This window comes from Hypomesus transpacificus, chromosome 11 (genome assembly GCF_021917145.1).
Source record: "Hypomesus transpacificus isolate Combined female chromosome 11, fHypTra1, whole genome shotgun sequence".
In the NCBI taxonomy this organism is placed as follows: Eukaryota; Metazoa; Chordata; class Actinopteri; order Osmeriformes; family Osmeridae; genus Hypomesus; species Hypomesus transpacificus.
In genome coordinates this window covers 15,441,803-15,461,577 of record NC_061070.1, presented here as the reverse complement: position 1 = coordinate 15,461,577, position 19,775 = coordinate 15,441,803, and the positions used below count along the sequence as shown (strand labels likewise).

The window sequence follows — 19,775 nt, the reverse complement described above, 5'->3', positions numbered from 1 at the left end:
CACCCAGCAGTGAGAGCAGCAGGGCTGGTCTAAATATATAAGTGTTTGCCAGTGGGGAAAAACAGTCTAGTGGTGCTTGCTTGCTGGCTGGCTGGCTAGCTGGTGACCAGGGCATTTCAACAGCTGATCTGGGCCCAGCTAGGCGAGCTAGAGGAGCTGAAATATTCATGGGGCCAGCATGCGGGAAACAGATGGAAAAAAGTCCCCCTGCATGTGGAAACGCTGGGACGCCGAGAGAGCAGCTGTGGAAAAAATGGGATCTCATGGAAAGAGCCTTTGGCAACTGTGGAGAGGAGGGAAAGGCAGGCCTTAAATCCAGGCTCCAGGCATGGAGAAGCAAGCCACAGCTAAGAACGTTGACATAGGGTTATGGAGGTGGACAAACCAAGCTAGTCGTGGTAGCCCAGCTAGCATGCTAACTAAGCCCAAGCAGCATATAGGCCTTACAGTCATGAGCATGGATGCCAAATTGGGTGCAGCTTTGTGCCAGTTCACGTGCCAGCTCTGCAGTGGGATTTAGTATTTGGTCTGGAGTAAGGGGGTTGATAATAAGAGAGATGCAAGCTGAACATTCATGCATGAGGGCTGGCCTGAGCTGGCCTGGGCTGGCCTAAAAACACAGAAAATAAAATTGAAGTGACACATCACACACGACACACTGGTTCTGGAGAGAGGGGACAATTAGGAGTGTGTCAAATGATTGTGTGTGTAAGAGATCTTTTGAATGAAATGTGTCTATGAAGCGATGTCTGTGTCTGAATGGGGAACTGTGGAGTATCCCTACCCCAACACAAACACACGCACACACTAGTGGCAGCTACTCTACCAGGGGACACATACCTGCTACAGTTGTATGTGTACGGTATAAAGATATGGGACATCTGCCAGTCAATGATAGGTTAATCTAATCTGTAGTGCAGTCAGACCATGACATAGCCTATAGGTCTAAGTCTTACAAATCTGCACTCTCCCCTGTCTCTCAAGGTGCATTTCCCTCTTGTTTACCTCTCGTTTTCCTTATTACTTCTCAGTGGTTTATTTCCAGCCGGGAACAGCGATATGGAGGGTAATTAACATGGTGCTGTGTGGAGGAGGCTTGGAACTGACACGTTGTGCCTCAAACACATGGCCTGCACTGTCGTAATGGTGAGACATTTCTCTCTCTCTCTCTCTCTCTCTCTCTCTCTCTCTCTCTCTCTCTCTCTCTCTCTACCCCTCTCTCTACCCCTCTCTCTACCCCTCTCTCTACACCTCTCTCTACCCCTCTCTCTACCCCTCTCTCTCTACCCCTCTCTCTCTACCCCTCTCTCTCCCCCCCTCTCTCCCCCTCTCTCTCCCCCTCTCTCTACCCCTCTCTCCCCCCCTCTCTCCCCCTCTCTCCCTCTCCCTCAGTGTACACACAAAACAAACTGAATTTTGTCCATATGTTTGATACTGTGAGCTGTCAGCCGTTTAACCACATGATGGAGTCAGTAATCAAAGGCTTAGGTCATTGGATCTTAGGTGAGTGTGGGACACCATAGCCTGCGGTAATTAGACCCACAGGCTTGCCAATAACCTCAGGGTACACGGTTCAAGACCCAGGTTACAGTCTTGGCTCCCTCCCCACTGAGGTTCCAGACTTGGCTGCCAGTGTTAAAATCCTGGCTTATCTGGGGGGAAAAACAGTGTCAGTGAACTTTCACCTGACACTCCCGTGAGCCAGACAGCATTGGAAGGAGAGAAATTAAACCATAAACACAGAGCTGAAACTGAAGAATGACAGCAGATACATTAGGTCGTATACGGGTGACGTGACTGCACACACCATCACCCCAAAACGCCATGGGCTGAGCTGAATCTCGAGGAATTGAGAAAATAACAGGTGCTATGGGGCTGTTAAGTTCACCCACCTGTTTTACCACACATATTCCTTTTATGCACACTAACACACACATTCCCCAGAACAAATGCCACCTGACGAGTGTGACAGAAACATGCTGATGCTGGCTGTCAGTGAGTGAGCAGCAGCATGTATGTGTGTGTGTTGTGTTTGTGTGTGTAGGGAGTCTGACATCAGTGGCCGAGCGGTTAGGGAATCGGGCTAGTAATCTGAAGGTTGCCAGTTTGATTCCTGGCCGTGCAAAACGACGTTGTGTCCTCGGGCAAGGCCTTCACCCTACTTGCCTTGGGGGGAATGTCCCTGTACTTACTGTAAGTCTCTCTGGATAAGAGCGTCTGCTAAATGACTACATGTAAATGTAATATGTGTGTGTGTGTGTGTATAATATATCATGTTGTATTGTAATAGTAGGAAAATCCTGAATGACAGAGCAAACAGAGCCTCTGTGTAGAAACACAGATGATTATTTGGTCTGAAACATGCACAGCCCCTTGACTGACCTAAGTGATAAGACACAGACAGAAAGACAGAAACTCATCGGGGAGGATAAGAAACGGTAGACTGATCATTTTCTAGCTGTGATGAATGAGTTCACTAAGGCCGTCTCTTCCTCTCAGTTCAGGATTGGCACATGCTTGTGACACACTTCACACACTCATGTTATGTCAAACTGTTAGAACACGATGTGTGTACAGGCATACCACATGAAGAGGAAGGAAATTGTCCGTTATGCTGAAATATGGCACACACACACACACACACACAGAGAATGTACGATACCAGCAGAAACCCTGGGATATACTCTTCCAACCACCTACTATCCCAATCCAAACCACAAACATTTAAAATCTTTACTGAACTTCTGACCTCCTACAACAGAGACTGGACCAGCACTATAATACAACAGTCAGTACCTTAAAACAACCCTGCAGATTATGAGGACAACTATACTACTTCTGGTTCAATCAGCAAACTCACACCCTGAGCTGAATTAAGGTCCAGTTCTTGTAATGAGCAAGTAGAGGAAAACTGAACAATTCCTTCCAAACAGGATGACCACTGCCGACAGTTCTGCTCTCTGTGATTGTGGACAAGTCCAGCTGAGGGCCTGTCTGGGGGGTTTTCTACCCTACGTCTTCCTTCACACCATCAATCTAAAACAATGGATCTCTCTCTCACACACATACACACACACACAACCACCCCCACAACTAACATTCACTAGCTCCAAAACACACACACACACACACAGACAGACAGTAATAGGCTACACAAATGTTCCCAAACTCACAAAAAACACACACTCCCACATTAATACACAAACGTTCCCAAACTCACACAAACACACATTTACACACAGGAAGTCAAGCCTGCTGCATTCCAGGGCCATGTCTGGCCAGCTGTGCCACACACATTCAGATGCACTTACCCTGGACAAGTGGGAAAACAACCCCAGACTTGGAGATAAGCATAACTTTGTGGTCCAAATATTTGGTAGACTACACACACCACACAGGTCTATATTCACCCAGGAAATGTCATAGGTAAACAAACTAGCAAGGCCGAGTCACAGTGCCTTCAAACTTTACTCAATCTCCCTTTTATCTCTGTGGCTAGAAAAAAGAGATAAATAGGCAATCTCGCATTATCATGAAATTCAAACTGTTCGTGCCTACGCTATTGTTTTATACCAGCAATGTATTTGGATATAGTTTGAATATCGGCTCCCCAACATTACCATCTCATTAACAACGTTTTAATGAATTTTCGCTGGTTGTCAAACGCCTCCCACACATAGCTGGCAAATTAAATTCCACAACATTGTTGGTGACGTAAAAACAGGAGTGAGTGGAGTCATGTTGCTTAGGCTGTACGCATTTCAGAGTAGCAATTCAGTCACTTCCTTATTTCTGTAAGTTCTCAAAACAGCCAAAATATATCACTGTGGTTCTGAAATATGATCTAGTGATATAATAGTGGATCTAAATAGTTTGATAATTAGATATTTCCTTTGCTTTCCTTGCATACGCCTAGAGCGGGGCCTTGTCTACTGTATGCAACCACACTATTCTCCGCAGATACTCTATCACCACAGTTACAGACAAGCTACGCTGTTACAACGAAGCTACAGAATGGTCAAGAGTGATTTACAGCTGCGTAATGTTGTTCATCAGGACAGAACAACAGGGCGATTATCTGTTAGATGAGTGCATGCATTGGCGATATGGAATTCTGGCCAGCTGTCATCTAGCACAGAGGTCCAAACGAGCAACAATTCCACACCACTTCAGCGAAGAAGAGTAATTTGGCGAAGAGCACCTGCTTTCTCCCTTGTTATTACGTCATGTTGTGTACATAGTTTATAACGCGCTCTCGTTTTTTGTTACAATTGTAACTAAATTAATTAATTGCTACTGCTAATGCTGCTGCAGTTACCTTATAGACATCTCCGTATGTGCCGCTTCCTATCCGTTGAATAAGCTCAAAATCCTCCTGCGGATTCCGTCTAGATAGGTCGACACTGGAATTCATCGTTTGAATTCCAATTTAGTGCTCCGAAGAGTAGTGTTTTGAGACACCAGCACGGGGAATCGAAGAAAACAAACGTTGAAAACATACAGCGTCAGAAAATCTCAGCCACCATCCACTGAAACTTCAACATGGCTTCCAATGCGCAATGACTGAGCATGCGCAGAGAAGTAGTTCAACTCCATAAAGGCCATGCAGGCAGGGAGAAAGTGCATGGGGATGGCTGCTGCTGTTGTTGTTACTTCAGTGGCAGATGGCTATGGTTGACAATAAGACAAAGTGACAATGACTGATTGAAACAGTTTGCTAATGGAAAAAACCCAAACCCCCGGTAGAATTTCTCGTATTTTAGATGAACCTTTATTTAGAAGCTATCCAATTGAGACACAAAAAAGGGAGCCCTGTATCCGAAACAGAACAATAAAACACATTTTACTGACACACACGTGCGAAATACAGAACAACAAACATAAAAATTATTTGACTAAACCAGCCCTCCAGACTTTAAAAATGCCTATATAGTGATAGTGTCCAAATACGAAAAGTTCTGGAGTTCATGGCACACGGCTTTGTTTATTGCCCATTAGTGCAATAGAGGCATACCACAGGCCCTCATTGCGCAGGATTTTAAGCAGGCATCGGCTGAGCCTGTAAGCCCTGTCCTCATTTGTATAGATCGGGTGTGGGTGGGGGTGGGGGGCATAATTAAAACTATCCTGCCCCCTCATTACTCTCTGTTTTCCTAAGAGACTTGATTGACCGCTTACAAATTGAGCTGCCTATCAGTCAGCCACGACATGATTCCAACAGTGTGGACTAATGCATGGTGTTTCGGCCTGTCTGTCACATACTGAAATTACTTGAGGTAAACAGAAGGGAAGCATTCACTAAACACTTGAGTCTAAAGTGATGTGCAGGACGTGCAGACGGACACCGTGGCAGGCACAAGGCAGGCATCCAGTGAGCTTGACATTGTAGCAAAGTGGACCAACTCTGCTGCTTCTTGCCAACACGTTCAATAATTACCTTCAGGATTCCTTAATTGCACTGCATTATCATTCATTCATGCTCGTTCACTTATGCAGATTCAGACTGCCTCGCTAAACAAAACGTGAGAAACATTAATTGCTTTCTAATTATAGGCTTGCCTGTCAATAGTTTTTCTGGTGGGTGTGGCTGAAAAGAGAGGCCGGCAGAGAGAGGTTTTGTAATTATCATCATAGCCATTAAATGTTTTGAAATGTAAATGTATTATTGGTTGAGGACACATCTGTCGCAAGTTCGTCAAATTGTTATTGGTAGTGACTTTTAATGGGGATGGTGTAATCCAGAATGAATTTGACGGCGTTGGCATTTAAAAGCGCACTCCTCCACAGGCGCGCGTCTGCGCGTCATTTTCATTTTGCAAACAGCCTCGAAAAGAGGTGTAGTGCAACCCGTAGAGCTATAGGCTACCAATCGTTCATGAGCAGACTCCATACCCCAAACATTTCAGCTGTCAAGATTACCAGCAAGAAAAACCTGGATCGGTTGAGCTGACTGGATTTCGCAAACTCAGATTCATGTCTGCGCTCGGGTAGGTTCTCACATCGAATCGCAGAGGATACAATCAGTGTCAATGGACTCTGAAGTAGAACTGGTCGATGCACATAATCTAAAACAGTCTCCTGCGTCCATGACTACATGATGGAGAAACAGACCGTGGTCACCGTGGTCAGTTTGTCCATGAGCGTTGCGTCACTGTCGCTTCTGATTACTGCTATTCTCACCGATCACTGGTATGAGACGGACACCACACAACACCGGCAGAACTGCGATCAGTACGGGCTGGACTCCAACGGCCAGAAGAACCGATTAATGCCCATTTATCATCTTCCGTTATTGGAAAGCGGCAATCCTCGAGGGAATCAGGCGCTCCTCAGAGCTATCCACGTAGGTAGCAAAGAGGAGGAACTTTTGGAAAACTGGAGATCAATTTTGGGAATGGGTATTTTGGAGACGGAATGCGGGCGCCCCCTTTTCTCCACTTACTCTGGGCTTTGGAGGAAATGTTACCATGTTGGCCAGGACCGAGACATCGATAATCTCATCACCAAGGGTAAGAGAGAAGCAGGGAGCTGCACGTTGACTGTTAACGCGGTGAAACGCATCTTCAATTACGTCGAAATGAAATTATCGAAAACAATAACGAATTCAGCACGCTATCGAACTCTAGAGTATGTAAGGATACAATTAAATTTAATTCTATTAAATTCTGAAAAAGGTTCTGTTTAGTAATTTCGTAACAACTAATGGTGATGACCCCTAAATTGGATTTCCCCCACCTGGCCCTAAATAATAATAATCGCTCAGAATGGTTCTGGTACTTTTCCTGATGGTTATTCTACAAATACAAATGGGTTTATGTATCCCTTATAATCATGGGGAACGTCTTGTATTGTTGTCTACTTAGTTTTTGTATTCATGGTGACACAAATCTCCAACAAGTCCAAAACAAACCTGCATAATTGGTTCAGCCCCCATATCATTAATGTATGTGCATGTCCAGTATATCATACGTAGGCCTAATCCAACACTGACAACTTGAGGCAAGAGCTTTCTTATTATATGACACTGTCGGTCACAGGTTAAAAATCCATTGCATCACACTTGAAACCAGTGACATCTCCCATTCCACGTACTTTTTATGCATACTACCCTCTACTCCGAGGAGAATGTTGTGTTTTTATACAGTACATCGTACAGTACTCTACGATCTATGCAAGAACATGACATGCTATTAATATATGATCAGCTCGCCTACATGTTGCATAAGGCACCAACTCACATGCGCACGATTTGCCTTGTGATATTCAGCTAAAGAAATGATCTGTACTTCTTGATATCACTGGGAAGAGAGAGTGAGAGTGTATGCCAACCACAGACTGTTTGGAGTTCTCTATTCTTTAAGGGTGTCGAGGCATCTCTGGCAACATCATTTGGCAACATCAGAAGTGACAGCTTTTCACAAACTGATGCTTCACAAAAGTCTCCCACTTTGTGGCTGACAGCAGAATGACTTCCATGTCTGCAGCTTGTGACTGATGTCAGCCGTTTATGAAGTCAGTCCACAGAAGGTGGATGTGGACTGAATTTGTAATTGAACCTTCATGTAGATCTGACAACAGTCAATAATCATATAGAAATATGCTTTGGTTACCAAGAAATGAAATACAACTGAGTGCAAGATTAAGAATAAGTCATACTTCTCAGATTCTGTAATACAGCCTGCTAGTAATCCTGGTTTACACACGTACGTAATCTGCACTATATGCTACAATAATGGTTGTGTGTGTGTGTGTGTAGGTATAGCCCAGCGCTGCACCCCCATCAAGTATCATTTCTCCCAGCCGGTGCGTCTGCGTAGCATCCCTCAGAACCTCACCAGGATCATTCAGCAGGATGAGTGGCACCTCTTACGTAAGAACCACCAGCGACTCCCATCAGACCCCCTCCATTACTGACATCTCCACACAGAGGACTCTGAAGAGGAGAGAGGGAGGAAGAGAGCTATGTGGAAGCTGGGGTGTAGATTTGATTTTTTGCGAATGTGGGTGGGGCCGCTTAAAAAAAAAATATATAACTGAGGATGCGACCGATGATTATAATTTTTTTTCATAAAAGTGGGGGGACAAGTTTCCCATTTTCAAAAAGTGTGTAACAGTACTGAAACAAAAACCAGCATCTGTCCCGTGTTCCTCAGACCTGCGGAGGATCACTGCAGGGTTCCTGGGGATGGCTGCTGGGGTCATGCTGTGCGGCTGCATCGTGGCGTCAGTCAGCTTCATCTGGGAGCACAGCCTCACGCAGCACGTCTCGGGACTGCTCTTCCTCATGGCTGGTACACGGCAACACACTCGTGCGCACACACACACACACGCACACCGCAAAGACCATTCCTCTCAGCCTTAATCGTACCACCCAGCTTTATATCAAAATAAAGCTTCCCAAGTGAAAACATCCACTGTCACAAACACTCTCTCTGTCATCCGAATGTCTCTCTCTCAATCCTCCCTAGGTATATTCTGCACCATCTCCCTGTGTACCTATGCGGCCGGTGTGTCTTACGAGCTGTCCAGGGTCCCCCCCTTCATCTACGGGCTGCCTGCGGATGTGGAACATGGCTACAGTTGGTCCAGTTACTGCGCCTGGTTCAGCCTGGGGCTCGCTGTGGCAGCAGGCTGCCTGGCCACCACGTACCCCATCCTCACCCGCAGCGAGGGACGGAGGGGCAAGGCTGACCCCGACACCCCTGCCTGACACACACACAGACCCCAGGAAGATCATCCAGCCACACACGCTGGTGGAAGATGGAGCCAAGATGGACGTTTTCTGCCGAGCCACAGGCGGTGGGATGACGCCTTGCTGGTTTAGCATTTGTGAGAGTGATACTGTTCACGTGTGTCCTACGTGGCTGTGGTCCGTGTTCGAGGGCATGACAACCTCTCCTGATCCACAGCAGTATCCTGGACAGCAACATATAGCCTAGAACCCATGGATACTAATTATTCTCCTTTGGACTTGTTCCCCGAAGCTTGGTAAATATGTTGGCCTGCCCCATCAGGGGACATCAGATCTTATTTCAAAGGACCATAATGTGAGTGTAGGTGTACTGTAGTGTTGTTGTGTTGTCTGTATGCCACTTCACACGTGGGTGACTGTTCAGGTAATATCAAGTGGAAGGAAAGGAAAAAAAAAAACTGCTATAATAATATTTAAGCTATTTATGTTCTTGAGATGTTTGCAACATTGGTGTAAAAAAAAAGGACAAAACCTTCCTGTACAGTACATAACACAACTTTATTGTATTTAGCGTCGAATTGTAACAGTACATTGCAGTGTCTTTTATTCAATTCTACAGTGTCAGTGATTTTTGTGTTAGCACCCAGATCCACCAAGTGTGCTAGCAGTCTGTATCTTGACATACTTGTGGATGAGTCCATCTATTGCTCCTAGGCTAACTCTCTGACTGGATTGAAATTGGAGAGAGGAGAGAGGCCTGGGTGGGAGAGGGGGAGCCGAGCCAGCTGATGGCCAGGCCAGAGACTCCTCTTGCTGGGTAAGAGGCGGTCCAGGGTCTGGGCCCAAATCCGGGGGAGTCAGTGTTCTCTTCAGTATGACGGACAGCTGGGGACTGAGCAGCAAAACCATGGTTCCTCCCACACGGAGAACCCTGAGAAAATAGCAGAACAGAAGGTAGAACAAACCGTCACCTGATCCACAAGCCCAAAAGTGAAGTGAGCTGGCAGAATTGGGATCCAAGTTACCTCTCCATCTCAGTAAGGATGCCAGGCAGGCTGGCAGCCATGCCTGCCTTAGTGCCAAACTTCTTCCCAAAGGGCAGATCACACAGCACGGCATCCACGCTGCAGCCGCTCAGAGGAAGCTCTGTGCGTAGGAGACGAGAACATGAGAACTTGCAGGGACCGTTCATTCATAAATGATTTCAGGCTGATCAGGGGGATTATGGTTAGGCTTGATAGACGATTTGGAATCTGGAAGTTTTACCCATGGACGAAGCACGCAACAGCTGAATTCGATGTGTGAGTTTGGCAAACTCAACATTCTCCCTGGCTTTGTCTAATTGTTTCTCCTCAATATCAACCCCCAGGAAACAGGCATCCTGGGAGGAGGGAGAGAGAGAATGGTAGATAGATGCATAGATGGTAGAACATTCTGAAAAATAGCATCTGCGATCGACTGCAGTCCTACCAGGTGTTCATGTGCTGCTTCCACTAGGATGGTCCCCACTCCACACATGGGATCCACCACTGTGGAGCCTGGCTGGAGATGTATGTGTGTGTGTGTGTGTGTGTGTGTGTGTGGGAAAGAGGGTTGAATGTGTGCATGTGAAAGAAAGTGAATGTGTGTGTTGGAGCAGATGAGAGATTAACATCAATCAGACATTGTAAATAACTTACACGATGATAGTGTTACCCCTGGGAATTCAGAGGAGATGTAAAACTCTCTACCTGGATGTTGGCCAGGAAGCCGATGGCCCAGGCTATGGTGGACCTCAGACCTGTGGTTCTTACGTAGCTACGGCTGGCTAGGGGAAGTCTGGACGGGAACAAGAGACGAATGCTTGACTAAACACTCAGAGATATAGAACATGGATCACAAAGATTATGATGCCTTCACAGACCTGAGTAATGGAATGCCAACCACACTGTGATCATCATTCAGATGAACGTTCATCTGGAGGAGATGATGATAATAATAATAATAATAATATCATCAATAACATATTCATTTAGCAAATGCTTATATAAAAAGCGATGAACAAATAGGGATTTGAGCCTGCGCCACTTTGATATGCAGTCAAATGTTCTGACACTGAGCTATACCCATCCCCATGATTATGAGTATTCAAATGTTATCTACAGGATAATTAACTGCTGTGTAAGATCATGTAAGGTGCCGTGCTTCATCATAATGCATTAACAGCATTCTTCTAGTCTTATAAGGACACACACACACACCTAGAATGTGCTACTGACTGAACACATGAGAGTGTGAGAATAAGGTTCCTTACCTCCACCTCTGGGTTTTTAAGGTCCACTCTCCAGCCCAGCTGTCTGGTCAGGCCCAACCCAATGACCCTGCACAGGTCCTGCATCCAGGAGAGACGGTACACAGTCAATCTGTCACAACAGTACACAACTACTGTACACCAACACCCCCCACCCCAACACACACACACCCGCACACTCTTCTGTGTGTTTACCTGTGAGCTGAAATGCCGGGAGAGCCCACCACTGCACCTGCAGCTAACTCTGAAGGTCACAGGATCAAAGGTCGCCGGATCAGAGGTCAGGGCACAAGACTTTCCCGATGTGTTTTCACGGTCACTTCCAAATGTTTCCCCTTCAAAACAGTCCCCTGCAACATTGTCTTTTCCACTACAATCCCAGTCATCATTCATACCTAACTTGGTCTCTGCATCAGGTGTCTGTCTCTGTGTTCTTTTAGGCACATTATCAGGCTCCCCTTCTTCACCCTTGTTCTCGTCTTCCTCCCTCTTGCGCTTTCTACGTGGCTCCACCGTGCTTGCTGTTCTACAGTTGCTCGACAGCTCCCTCTGCAGGTGTCTCCATGTCTCCACAGCACTTCTCCAATCCTTCCCATCTCCTACCAGCCTTCTTTGGATCTGGGAGGCTGTCTTGGCTAAGAGAGATAGAAAACAAAAAGACCGTGAAACACCAATACAAATGTACCGCGGGCGGAACCATAAATATTTCGATATAGTCCGGGTTGTTAATAATAATTTCTTATCCGGATTGACGATGGTCAAACGTGGCTACCTGTGTGAGGATAGGGAGGGAGAGGTATGTCTCGTTTCATGAGCAGGAAAAGTCTTTCAGCAGACTTCAGATCTCTGACTAGCTTAACTTCGGCAGGGCAGGAGAAGAACACTTTCCCAGGAATCTGGTCAACCTAAATATAATTTGATCAGACAAAACAACCAATCAATCCTTTTCAAAATAATGACATGGACAGAAATTGCTTTGCAGTCTCAATGCCATTAGACTAGTCCATTCAGACCGTCCACCTGTGTATGATCATTTAGTTAACAACCAGCATCTACCAACTGCTCTCCGACACCGACTCACATTTTCAGCGGCAAGTTTAATCTTCACCTCCTCCACGAGGAAGGACTCCATTCCTTTCCCAGCGGTACAATAGAACTGCACCGCTGGCGACGGAGTAGCCGTCTTCTTCATACCGCTAACGGTACAGCATCGAGAAAGAAATGCAAAGATTTTGTGGCAGCTAAAACTGCAGACCTGTTACCTGTCAGTAGTTATCTCCCGTGAAGCTTTGTTTACACGGAAACGGAAGCATTGGTAGAATGCTTTGAGTCAGCGTAGTTGTAATTTAGTCCGGCAGGGGCTGCTCTTGCACTTTAATAGAGTCAACTCGGATCATTTTTATATTGTAGCCAATGGCACAATTCTCCATCAGTAATATTTTTGTTGTGTTAATGTGTCAGACTTGCTCATTGTGTCATTATGGATTCGCATAATAAGATGGAATATATTTGAAATATAACTGACATACAGGGAGGGATAGGTATTTTAACAGAACACATTTTCATTCTTGACTGTTTCTGAGCCTATTAACAACAATGATTTACATTGAAATGCACACCCTTTCATTCAAAGCGACGTGCATATAGAAAGTACAGCAATATACAGCAATTATACATTCAAGAGAAATGTATTTTTGCAGACTACTCTCAAATTGTATTCGAAGCTGAAAGCCCTTATACCCCTTACATTTTTCATGTGCATTTAAAATGGTCACCTTTCCCCCTGACGTTTATAAATCCAACATTTAAGCCCACGCGGTAGGCTACATTAAAAACAGTTGTCTTTCACGGGAAGCTGCATGTCAAGATCTCCTTCAAAATTATTTCATTTAAGACAGAGCTTCCTCAAAAAAAACGTCCTTGGTGATTTAGCCGGTGAAGTGGTAGGATACTGACTATAGAATTGAAACATTTACTGAATGTGATTCCCAGTCAAGACCGTACTTATTTCAGTGACAGAGACATATTTTGTACAAAGCTTTTGTCCAAAGTCATGCCAGTTTTATAAAGCAATTTCATTGCATGACATGAGGGTGCCTTGGAATACTAAAACCAAAGTGAACATATCCGTTTTACCATCAGTTTCTGTAAAAAAAAAAAAAAAAAAAAATCCTATTCAACATCCCACAACTGTCCAAGTTTCCTTCTTAGGTTCTTCTCTCTTTAAACTCCCATTTCTCAGTGACCTTCTTCATCAGTGCGTAATATTGGATGCGTCCATGTAGAAACAGTACATTAATACTCTTTCAAGAGCTGCCATTTGAAATAATTAGCCTCTCTCTCCTGGCTAAATGTTACATTGTTCAAAATTGCCGCCCGGTCTCAGAACTACTGGTGTGATCTATCGCTCTGCATTAAGCTTGTTTTTATCTTCTCCACGCCACATAAACCCAGCAGGAAGGACTCTAGCACAGAGAGAGAGGGAGAGAGAGAGAAAGGGAGAGAGAGAGAAAAAGTGAGGACTATACAGGAAGATATGCTACAGGCAAACCATAGCAACATGATACTACTTAATCATGGTGGACTAATTACTGCATATTAGCAGTAAAATGTTTATGCAGCTATCCAGGGTACTACATGCTTAGTGAGTGAGATGTCTTGGTTGTGACATTGGTTTGGCTGATTAATGCGCTGTAATGATCAGCAGAGGGGCAGGACTGTATTGAGGCCTGGATGCCTGAACAAACATGGAAAGCCCAGTCAAACATAAATTATTATTTATTTGCTAGAATGGGACAACAATTCAAACTGAAATTGCTTATTAGCTTCAGGAGTAAACATTTTAGAGGAAATTAATTAACTATTTTTTTTTTTTTTTTTTTTTTGTCATTTAGCAGACGCTTTTATCCAGAGCGACTTACAGTAAGTACAGGGACATTCCCCCGAAGCAAGTAGGGTTAAGTGCCTTGCCCAAGGACACAACGTCATTTGGCACGGCCAGGAATCGAACTTGCAACCTTCTGATTAATGGCCCGATGCCCTAACGGCTCAGCCATCTGACTTCACTACTGTTAAGTGAAAAGAGTGAGTTTTACTACAGAAAGCCTTCTGTCGGTAGGACTGATTTAATCCAGTTGATGATCTATCATGAACATTGAGATGTTTGGATGTTGTGAGACAACTTTTACATCTTATCTTGCGATAAAACTTCCTTTAGATTGATCGTAAATGTCATCCTTTTTCAAAGCCCACTTCAGAACTTCAATCTGCAATAATTTCACTCAACACAAAATAACCTGTAATAGATGAGTGTGTGTGATTGACATTCAAGCAAGGATTTAAGTATGGTAATCATCTGAAAGGCCAGCCAGATACCAGGCTTGTGTGCTTGTGTGTATGGGTGGGTGTATCTACATTGGTGTGTGTATGAGAGAGTGTGTGTTTTAGATACTCTGAGTGTGTGTGTGTACTGGGTAATGAGTGAGCAGATTGAATGCGGTGTGAAGTGAGTCATGGCGATTAGCAACATTTCCATGCTCCGTGGTGAGAGCTGTTCTATGTTCAGCTCTTGTACTTGGTCGCCTCTCCACTTCATTCTCCCCAGAGTCCGATGGAAATGAGACCTTTTACAGCAAGAGGGAAAAGAGGGAGGGAGAGACAAAAAGAAAAAGACAGAAGAAAGTCGCCTTGTTTTTGGGAACGACTGACAAACTATGCAACTGCCTACTATTTCAACTATCACCAACGAAACATTCTGAAACGATGAATCTCCTAACACATGCTGCCTACTTCACGGTGAATGGACCTCACATTGGGGAAGTAGCATCTTACAGACATTTCGACTAAATACATCATGTATTGTATAAAGCATGAAATAAAATACATTTGATCACCACAGACAACAAGTATTGTGCCAGAGAAAGCGAGATTTGAAGCTGTGATGGGTTAACACTGCTACAATAAACCTTGTTTCTCTCTTTAACAGGATTAGCTCTCCCCAGATGGGCTGAGAGGGCAGGAGAGGGTCTCATATAAGAAGCCAGCCAGCCAAAAGTACCAACAAACAAGACCCACACAGCAATTAGTCTACCTTCACCAGGGATCAAGTGTGTAATTAAGACAACATTATCCTGCAATTAAAAGGTAATTTCACAATTTGCCACATCGAAGGTCAGCCTGAGAGAGGCACTGAGAGAGGCACTTAATGACTGTGGTGCTTTGTCTTCCATGTCTTATTAAAGAATTCACTATTGTTTGGCTTTCAGTCTGATTTTTACAGAAACTAAAGTGCTAAAATGTACGCCTGCCAGTTTTTACTTTACCACTCACTTTCCAAGGTTCCTTCAGTATCTTTGTCAACTTGCCTGTCCTCAGCCTCGGTTCTGATTGGTGCTGTCTGGCTGTCTCTGGAGGTGGTGGACGTGGTTCTACATGGAGTCTAACACCACTCAATACACTCTCCCTAAACCAGCAGTTAAGAAGCACTCAAACATGGCCTCAACCTGACAGAAACCTTCCAAAGACAAAACAAACGGAGGAAGAGAAGGTGTGGGAAGGTGAATGCAGGATTGTAGGCAGGGGAAGTAATAGCGAGGGATATGGGGTTTGTTGATGGAAAGAAAAAGGTGCTTGATGTTTATTGAACCGGTGCTGTTTGTGAAATGTCATGGTGATGACAAAAGGGACACTCCAGGTTTGTGTGCTGCGGGACGACATGAATTTAAACCAACACATTCACAGCATGGTCGTCATTATTCCCCATCTCGTCGTTTGGCACCATTAGAACACTCTCACATCAGCAGGAGGCAATCACATGAAGAGCTCTTTATTCAAATTAAGCTGTGTGTGTGTGTGCGTGTGTGCGTGTATGTGTGTGCTTGTGTAGACATCATCTGTGTTTATGCTGTTGCTGTTGTGCATGCATGCAGTATGTGCATGTGTCGGAATTGTATGCATGTGTGCAAACATGTGTATTTGGTTTGGGAGTAATTGTGTGTGTGTGTTTTTGTGTGTATGTGTTTGTATTTGAACATGCGTGCTATTCATCCATCTGTCTCCATCATCGTAACATCAGATTGACTGACCACAGTCCCTTAGGGAGAGAGAGAAAGCGAGAGAGCAACAGAGAAAGAGAGAGCAAAAGAGAGAAAAAGAGAGAGAGAGATGACCTCAGAGAGATGGCACTGCCCACACACAGCCACTAGTGTGACACACATACACACAGACACAGACACACACACACACACACACATACAGTCACATCTGGAAAGCCAGCGGTCACTCTGGGCTGGAACAAACCAGTGCCGAGTCACTTTGCCATGCTGCAGAACAACATGTGGGCCTAGAAAAGGCAGGATGGAGGGAGGAATGAAGGGACAGAGAGAGGGAGAGAGAGAGTGGCAACAACATGGAAGAAAGCAAATCAACCGAGGGAGGGAAAACAAGGATGGAGAGATGAGGGGAGGGAGATGGAGGGTCACAAATTAAGAGACAGGCGAGAGACTGATGTGCTCGGACAGACAGAATCAAACTGAGCTGAGTGTCAACAGTTTCGCTGGTCTGTTTGTACGTGTGTGTATGTGTGTGTGTGATAGCCTGCACTGCTGAACAGTGGCTTGACAACAGCCTGGTGGAGAGGCTGGAGGGAGACATGGCGGACACCATCAGTTCAGACCCACTCGTCACAACTCCGGGCTCCTTTTAGACTTGCGTAATGGTGATGGTTCTGTGAGTGTACTGGAGCATGGGCCACATGTCGACATCCAAGGTTTTTTATTTCGAGAGTTTGTAGATCATCTGTTGTGTGGGAGACTTGGGTTGGAACCCTGCATCAGTCACTCATGGTGTGCCGGCTATCATAAGAAAAAGCAGCTTGTCCTAGTTTGAAAAATATCAAATAAAAGTGCCTTCTAGCCGAAGTGAAAGAAAGACACATATCTCTAAAGCCCTTGTCCCATAAAAAGAAAAAAACTGTGAATTACTCAGTGTGAGCCCTTGGCCTATTTTACTGTTCTGAACACACAATAGCTGCATGACCTTGCAGTATTCTGCAGGGGGAGCTCTAGTTTTTCCTCCGCCCTAGTTTCAGCTCCCCCCGGTTGTCTTGGATTTACCTCTGCAGTGCTAGAGACTGCTGAGCTGTGTTGTTTTTCTGGATATGTGGAGAGAAACACATTGGTAAATACAACATAAAGGGATAGTCAGAAGTTGGATAAATCAGCTAAAATAATCATTTGTCTTGTTAAGATGTTATTTGATAATTTAAAACAAGTCTAGATGTTCTGTATATTTAGATAATAGTGTTTTGTCTAAATACTTTTTTTTGTAAGTGTATGCTTTTTTTTGTGTTGTACGTTTTCCATATTTATTTACATGATATAATATATTGTTACATTTCCTCAAAGCACATTAGTATGTTTTATCAGAGAGTAATTATTACTTTATTGTGTATGAGAGTATTGGCCGACTTGAACAACTTTTTTCCCTTCCTTCTACCAACCAGGCTGTCCCCAGCAATGGTAGACTGATTGCCATAACTTCCCTCCTTTCTCTTTCTCTTTCAGTCTTTCTCAGTTTTTCTATCTCTCTTTGTCTCTTTTTCTTTCTCCTCTTCTTTCTCGTTCCCTCGCGCTCCCCTCATGGGGCAGCTGGTTTCGTCTCCAGGCGAGCGGTCTGAAGCTCAGTCCGCTCTGGGCTCTCTCCTCTACAACGCCATGCTAGAGCAAGGAGCCCTGCCAGACATGGGTGTAGACCACTCCTTCCTCGGCAATCCTGAGAGCAAGGAGTCCCAAGCCCACCTCCAGGCCCACCTCCAGGAGCTGCAGGGGCACATGGGGAACCGGGCCCCGGCCTACCTGAAGGAGCTGATTAGTCGACTGGTGGCATTCTCCGAGGAGCCCAGGGTGGCCGCGCTGGTGGGCCTGGTGGTTTCCATGGTGTTGGAGACGGCGTACGTGTCGTCGCGGGGGTCGTCGCGGGGGTCGTCCTCGAAGGCGAAGAGCCAGGTGGAGGAGAAGAGGGCGGAGCTGTGTGACGTGATGGAGGAGTATCTGAAGCGCTGCAGGATGCACCTGAGCGAGAGAGACAAGCTCCACCAGGACACCCTCCGTCTGGAGGGGCAGCTCAGCCTCCTGCTCACCCAGCTCAAGAGCTCTCTGCTCAGGGAGGGCTGCTCCTCCAGGGGCCTGAAGCACTGGGCCAGCGGGGCAGCCCTCCACACCCACATGTTGGTGCACCTGGCTGGGCTGGAGCAGAAAGGAGAGCCCCTGGCTGCCCTGGCGGCCTTGGAGCAATACCACAAGGACATGGAGGATCTGATCCCTGCCTACAGGTAACATTACACCTTGTGGCCTCACAGTGTCGTCGTGAACATGTTGGGCGTGTCGATCAATATCTGAAATAACTTGATATCTTATCTTCTTATAATCTTTTCATAGATGACATTGTTATGTTAAAAGCTTCCCCTTTGGTCTCTGTCTCGTGCCTCCAGGCGCTACAAGGCCGGCACAGTGTCCGTGGTGAAGTGTTACGGGGGGCTGTGCGTGGGAGGAGACCCCCAGAGTGAGGGCTGTGTGACCGGTCTCACCCTGGTGGACAGAGAGACCGGCCAAACTGTTTCTGTGTCAGTCCCAGAGGACGCCCCGTACAGTCCGGACCTGGTCACTGCAGACCAGCTCACACAGGCCTACCTGGACCTGCTGCTGTCCCCACAAGGCCCCCTGGTGGACCTGCACCGGTACTTCACCTCTGCCAGAGACCGAATGGGAACGCTGGGAGCGGGGAGAGCAGGCTTGGAGGAGCAGCTGAGCATCGTTGAAACAGAGCTGCTCGCGAGAGGGGAGGTGAACACTGTGAACACACCTGTGTCCTGCAGCACGTGTTCAGACACACACGCTGAACACAGGCCGGACAGACACTGAAAATGTTCACATTAAATGAAGAAGTTACACTTTTAAACTATACTTTGACGGAAAGTGGAAGAATACCATTAAATATACTTTATATATATCGAACAATGTTCTGTGTCACCTGTACTATTGTGCCTATTTCTTCCTTTGTCCTGTAAGCTTTGTGGTGCATTGTGAAATGCAGTACAAATTATAGTCAAAAGTCTCCCCTGTCCATCACTGAAATGATGATTGGTTAGCCATAAACTCCCCCAAAAAGGTTTTTATTCGAAAAAAAAAAATCTATAGAAAATAGTCAAAGCCATTTCTTCACTCACTGAATTACCACAATATAGCATTCAGTTTTTTTTCCACAGGTGTGAATTGACTTTTTGTTTTGTAAGTGCTTCTTTTTCTTCCACCCCCCCACTCTCTCTGGGTATTGTATTGTTGAGTGCTTCTGTCTGCAGACAGACTCTGTGAAAGGGAGGTGTAATGGTGCGTCTGCTGCCGCAGCAGAATGGCTTTATTGGAGAAAGTCTTCACAGAACCCTGCCAAACACTGCTAGATGAGTCACATTCCAGCACTGCAATTACCACACAAACAGAGCGCTGCACCACTGATGCCAGCTGATGGATGTTATTAGTACCCTGCTCTCTCTCTCTCCCCCTTATGAGAACTCCTCTCTCCGTACATCACTCTCTCCACTCCCCGACTGGTCTTTCTGTCCCTCATTTACCCATCTCACTGTCCTTCCAACTCGTCGCTTTCTCTCCATTTATTTACATTTACATTTAGTCATTTAGCAGACGCTCTTATCCAGAGCGACTTACAGTAAGTACAGGGACATTCCCCGAAGCAAGGAATCGAACAGGCAACCTTCAGATTACTAGCCCGATTCCCTGA

General features: G+C 45.5%; 3 protein-coding genes across 4 annotated transcripts; 2 read left to right on the top strand and 1 right to left on the bottom strand.

Annotated features, from left to right (window-relative positions):
* The first annotated feature begins 5,929 nt into the window (after positions 1-5,929).
* LOC124473624 (transmembrane protein 178A-like) lies at positions 5,930-9,137 on the top strand. Its single transcript, XM_047029238.1, has 4 exons — positions 5,930-6,509; positions 7,757-7,870; positions 8,154-8,291; positions 8,469-9,137. Exons 1-4 carry the CDS (start codon positions 6,095-6,097, stop codon positions 8,708-8,710), a joined length of 909 nt encoding a protein of 302 aa, XP_046885194.1. The 5' UTR covers positions 5,930-6,094; the 3' UTR covers positions 8,711-9,137.
* A 100-nt stretch (positions 9,138-9,237) lies between these two features.
* thumpd2 (THUMP domain containing 2) lies at positions 9,238-12,301 on the bottom strand. The gene is made up of 10 exons (XM_047029237.1): positions 12,064-12,301; positions 11,755-11,887; positions 11,178-11,617; positions 10,986-11,063; positions 10,596-10,648; positions 10,423-10,510; positions 10,163-10,234; positions 9,959-10,073; positions 9,718-9,838; positions 9,238-9,623 (listed from the first exon to the last, which is right to left on the bottom strand). Exons 1-10 carry the CDS (start codon positions 12,172-12,174, stop codon positions 9,329-9,331), a joined length of 1,506 nt encoding a protein of 501 aa, XP_046885193.1. The 5' UTR covers positions 12,175-12,301; the 3' UTR covers positions 9,238-9,328.
* A 4,774-nt stretch (positions 12,302-17,075) lies between these two features.
* On the top strand, positions 17,076-19,244 carry LOC124473657. Of its 2 annotated transcripts, none has more exons than XM_047029292.1 (3): positions 17,076-17,159; positions 17,485-18,312; positions 18,472-19,244. In XM_047029292.1, the coding sequence occupies exons 2-3, from the start codon at positions 17,621-17,623 to the stop codon at positions 18,899-18,901; spliced, it is 1,122 nt and encodes a 373-aa protein (XP_046885248.1). In that variant the 5' UTR covers positions 17,076-17,159; positions 17,485-17,620; the 3' UTR covers positions 18,902-19,244. The 2 variants fall into 2 exon arrangements, with proteins under 2 accessions (XP_046885248.1, XP_046885249.1); XM_047029293.1 differs by having other exon boundaries at positions 17,091-17,159; positions 17,546-18,312.
* Positions 19,245-19,775: the final 531 nt, after the last annotated feature.

Coding starts and splice junctions, on each gene's coding strand:
- LOC124473624 (XM_047029238.1), top strand. CDS start 6,095: ATGATGGAGAAACAGACCGTGGTCACCGTGGTCAGTTTGTCCATGAGC. Junction 6,510..7,756: donor CGATAATCTCATCACCAAGG/GTAAGAGAGAAG, acceptor GTGTGTGTGTAG/GTATAGCCCAGCGCTGCACC. Junction 7,871..8,153: donor GGATGAGTGGCACCTCTTAC/GTAAGAACCACC, acceptor CGTGTTCCTCAG/ACCTGCGGAGGATCACTGCA.
- thumpd2 (XM_047029237.1), bottom strand. CDS start 12,174: ATGAAGAAGACGGCTACTCCGTCGCCAGCGGTGCAGTTCTATTGTACC. Junction 11,064..11,177: donor CCCGGCATTTCAGCTCACAG/GTAAACACACAG, acceptor TCCTGGATGCAG/GACCTGTGCAGGGTCATTGG. Junction 10,511..10,595: donor GTTGGCATTCCATTACTCAG/GTCTGTGAAGGC, acceptor GTTCCCGTCCAG/ACTTCCCCTAGCCAGCCGTA.
- LOC124473657 (XM_047029292.1), top strand. CDS start 17,621: ATGGGGCAGCTGGTTTCGTCTCCAGGCGAGCGGTCTGAAGCTCAGTCC. Junction 18,313..18,471: donor GATCTGATCCCTGCCTACAG/GTAACATTACAC, acceptor TCGTGCCTCCAG/GCGCTACAAGGCCGGCACAG.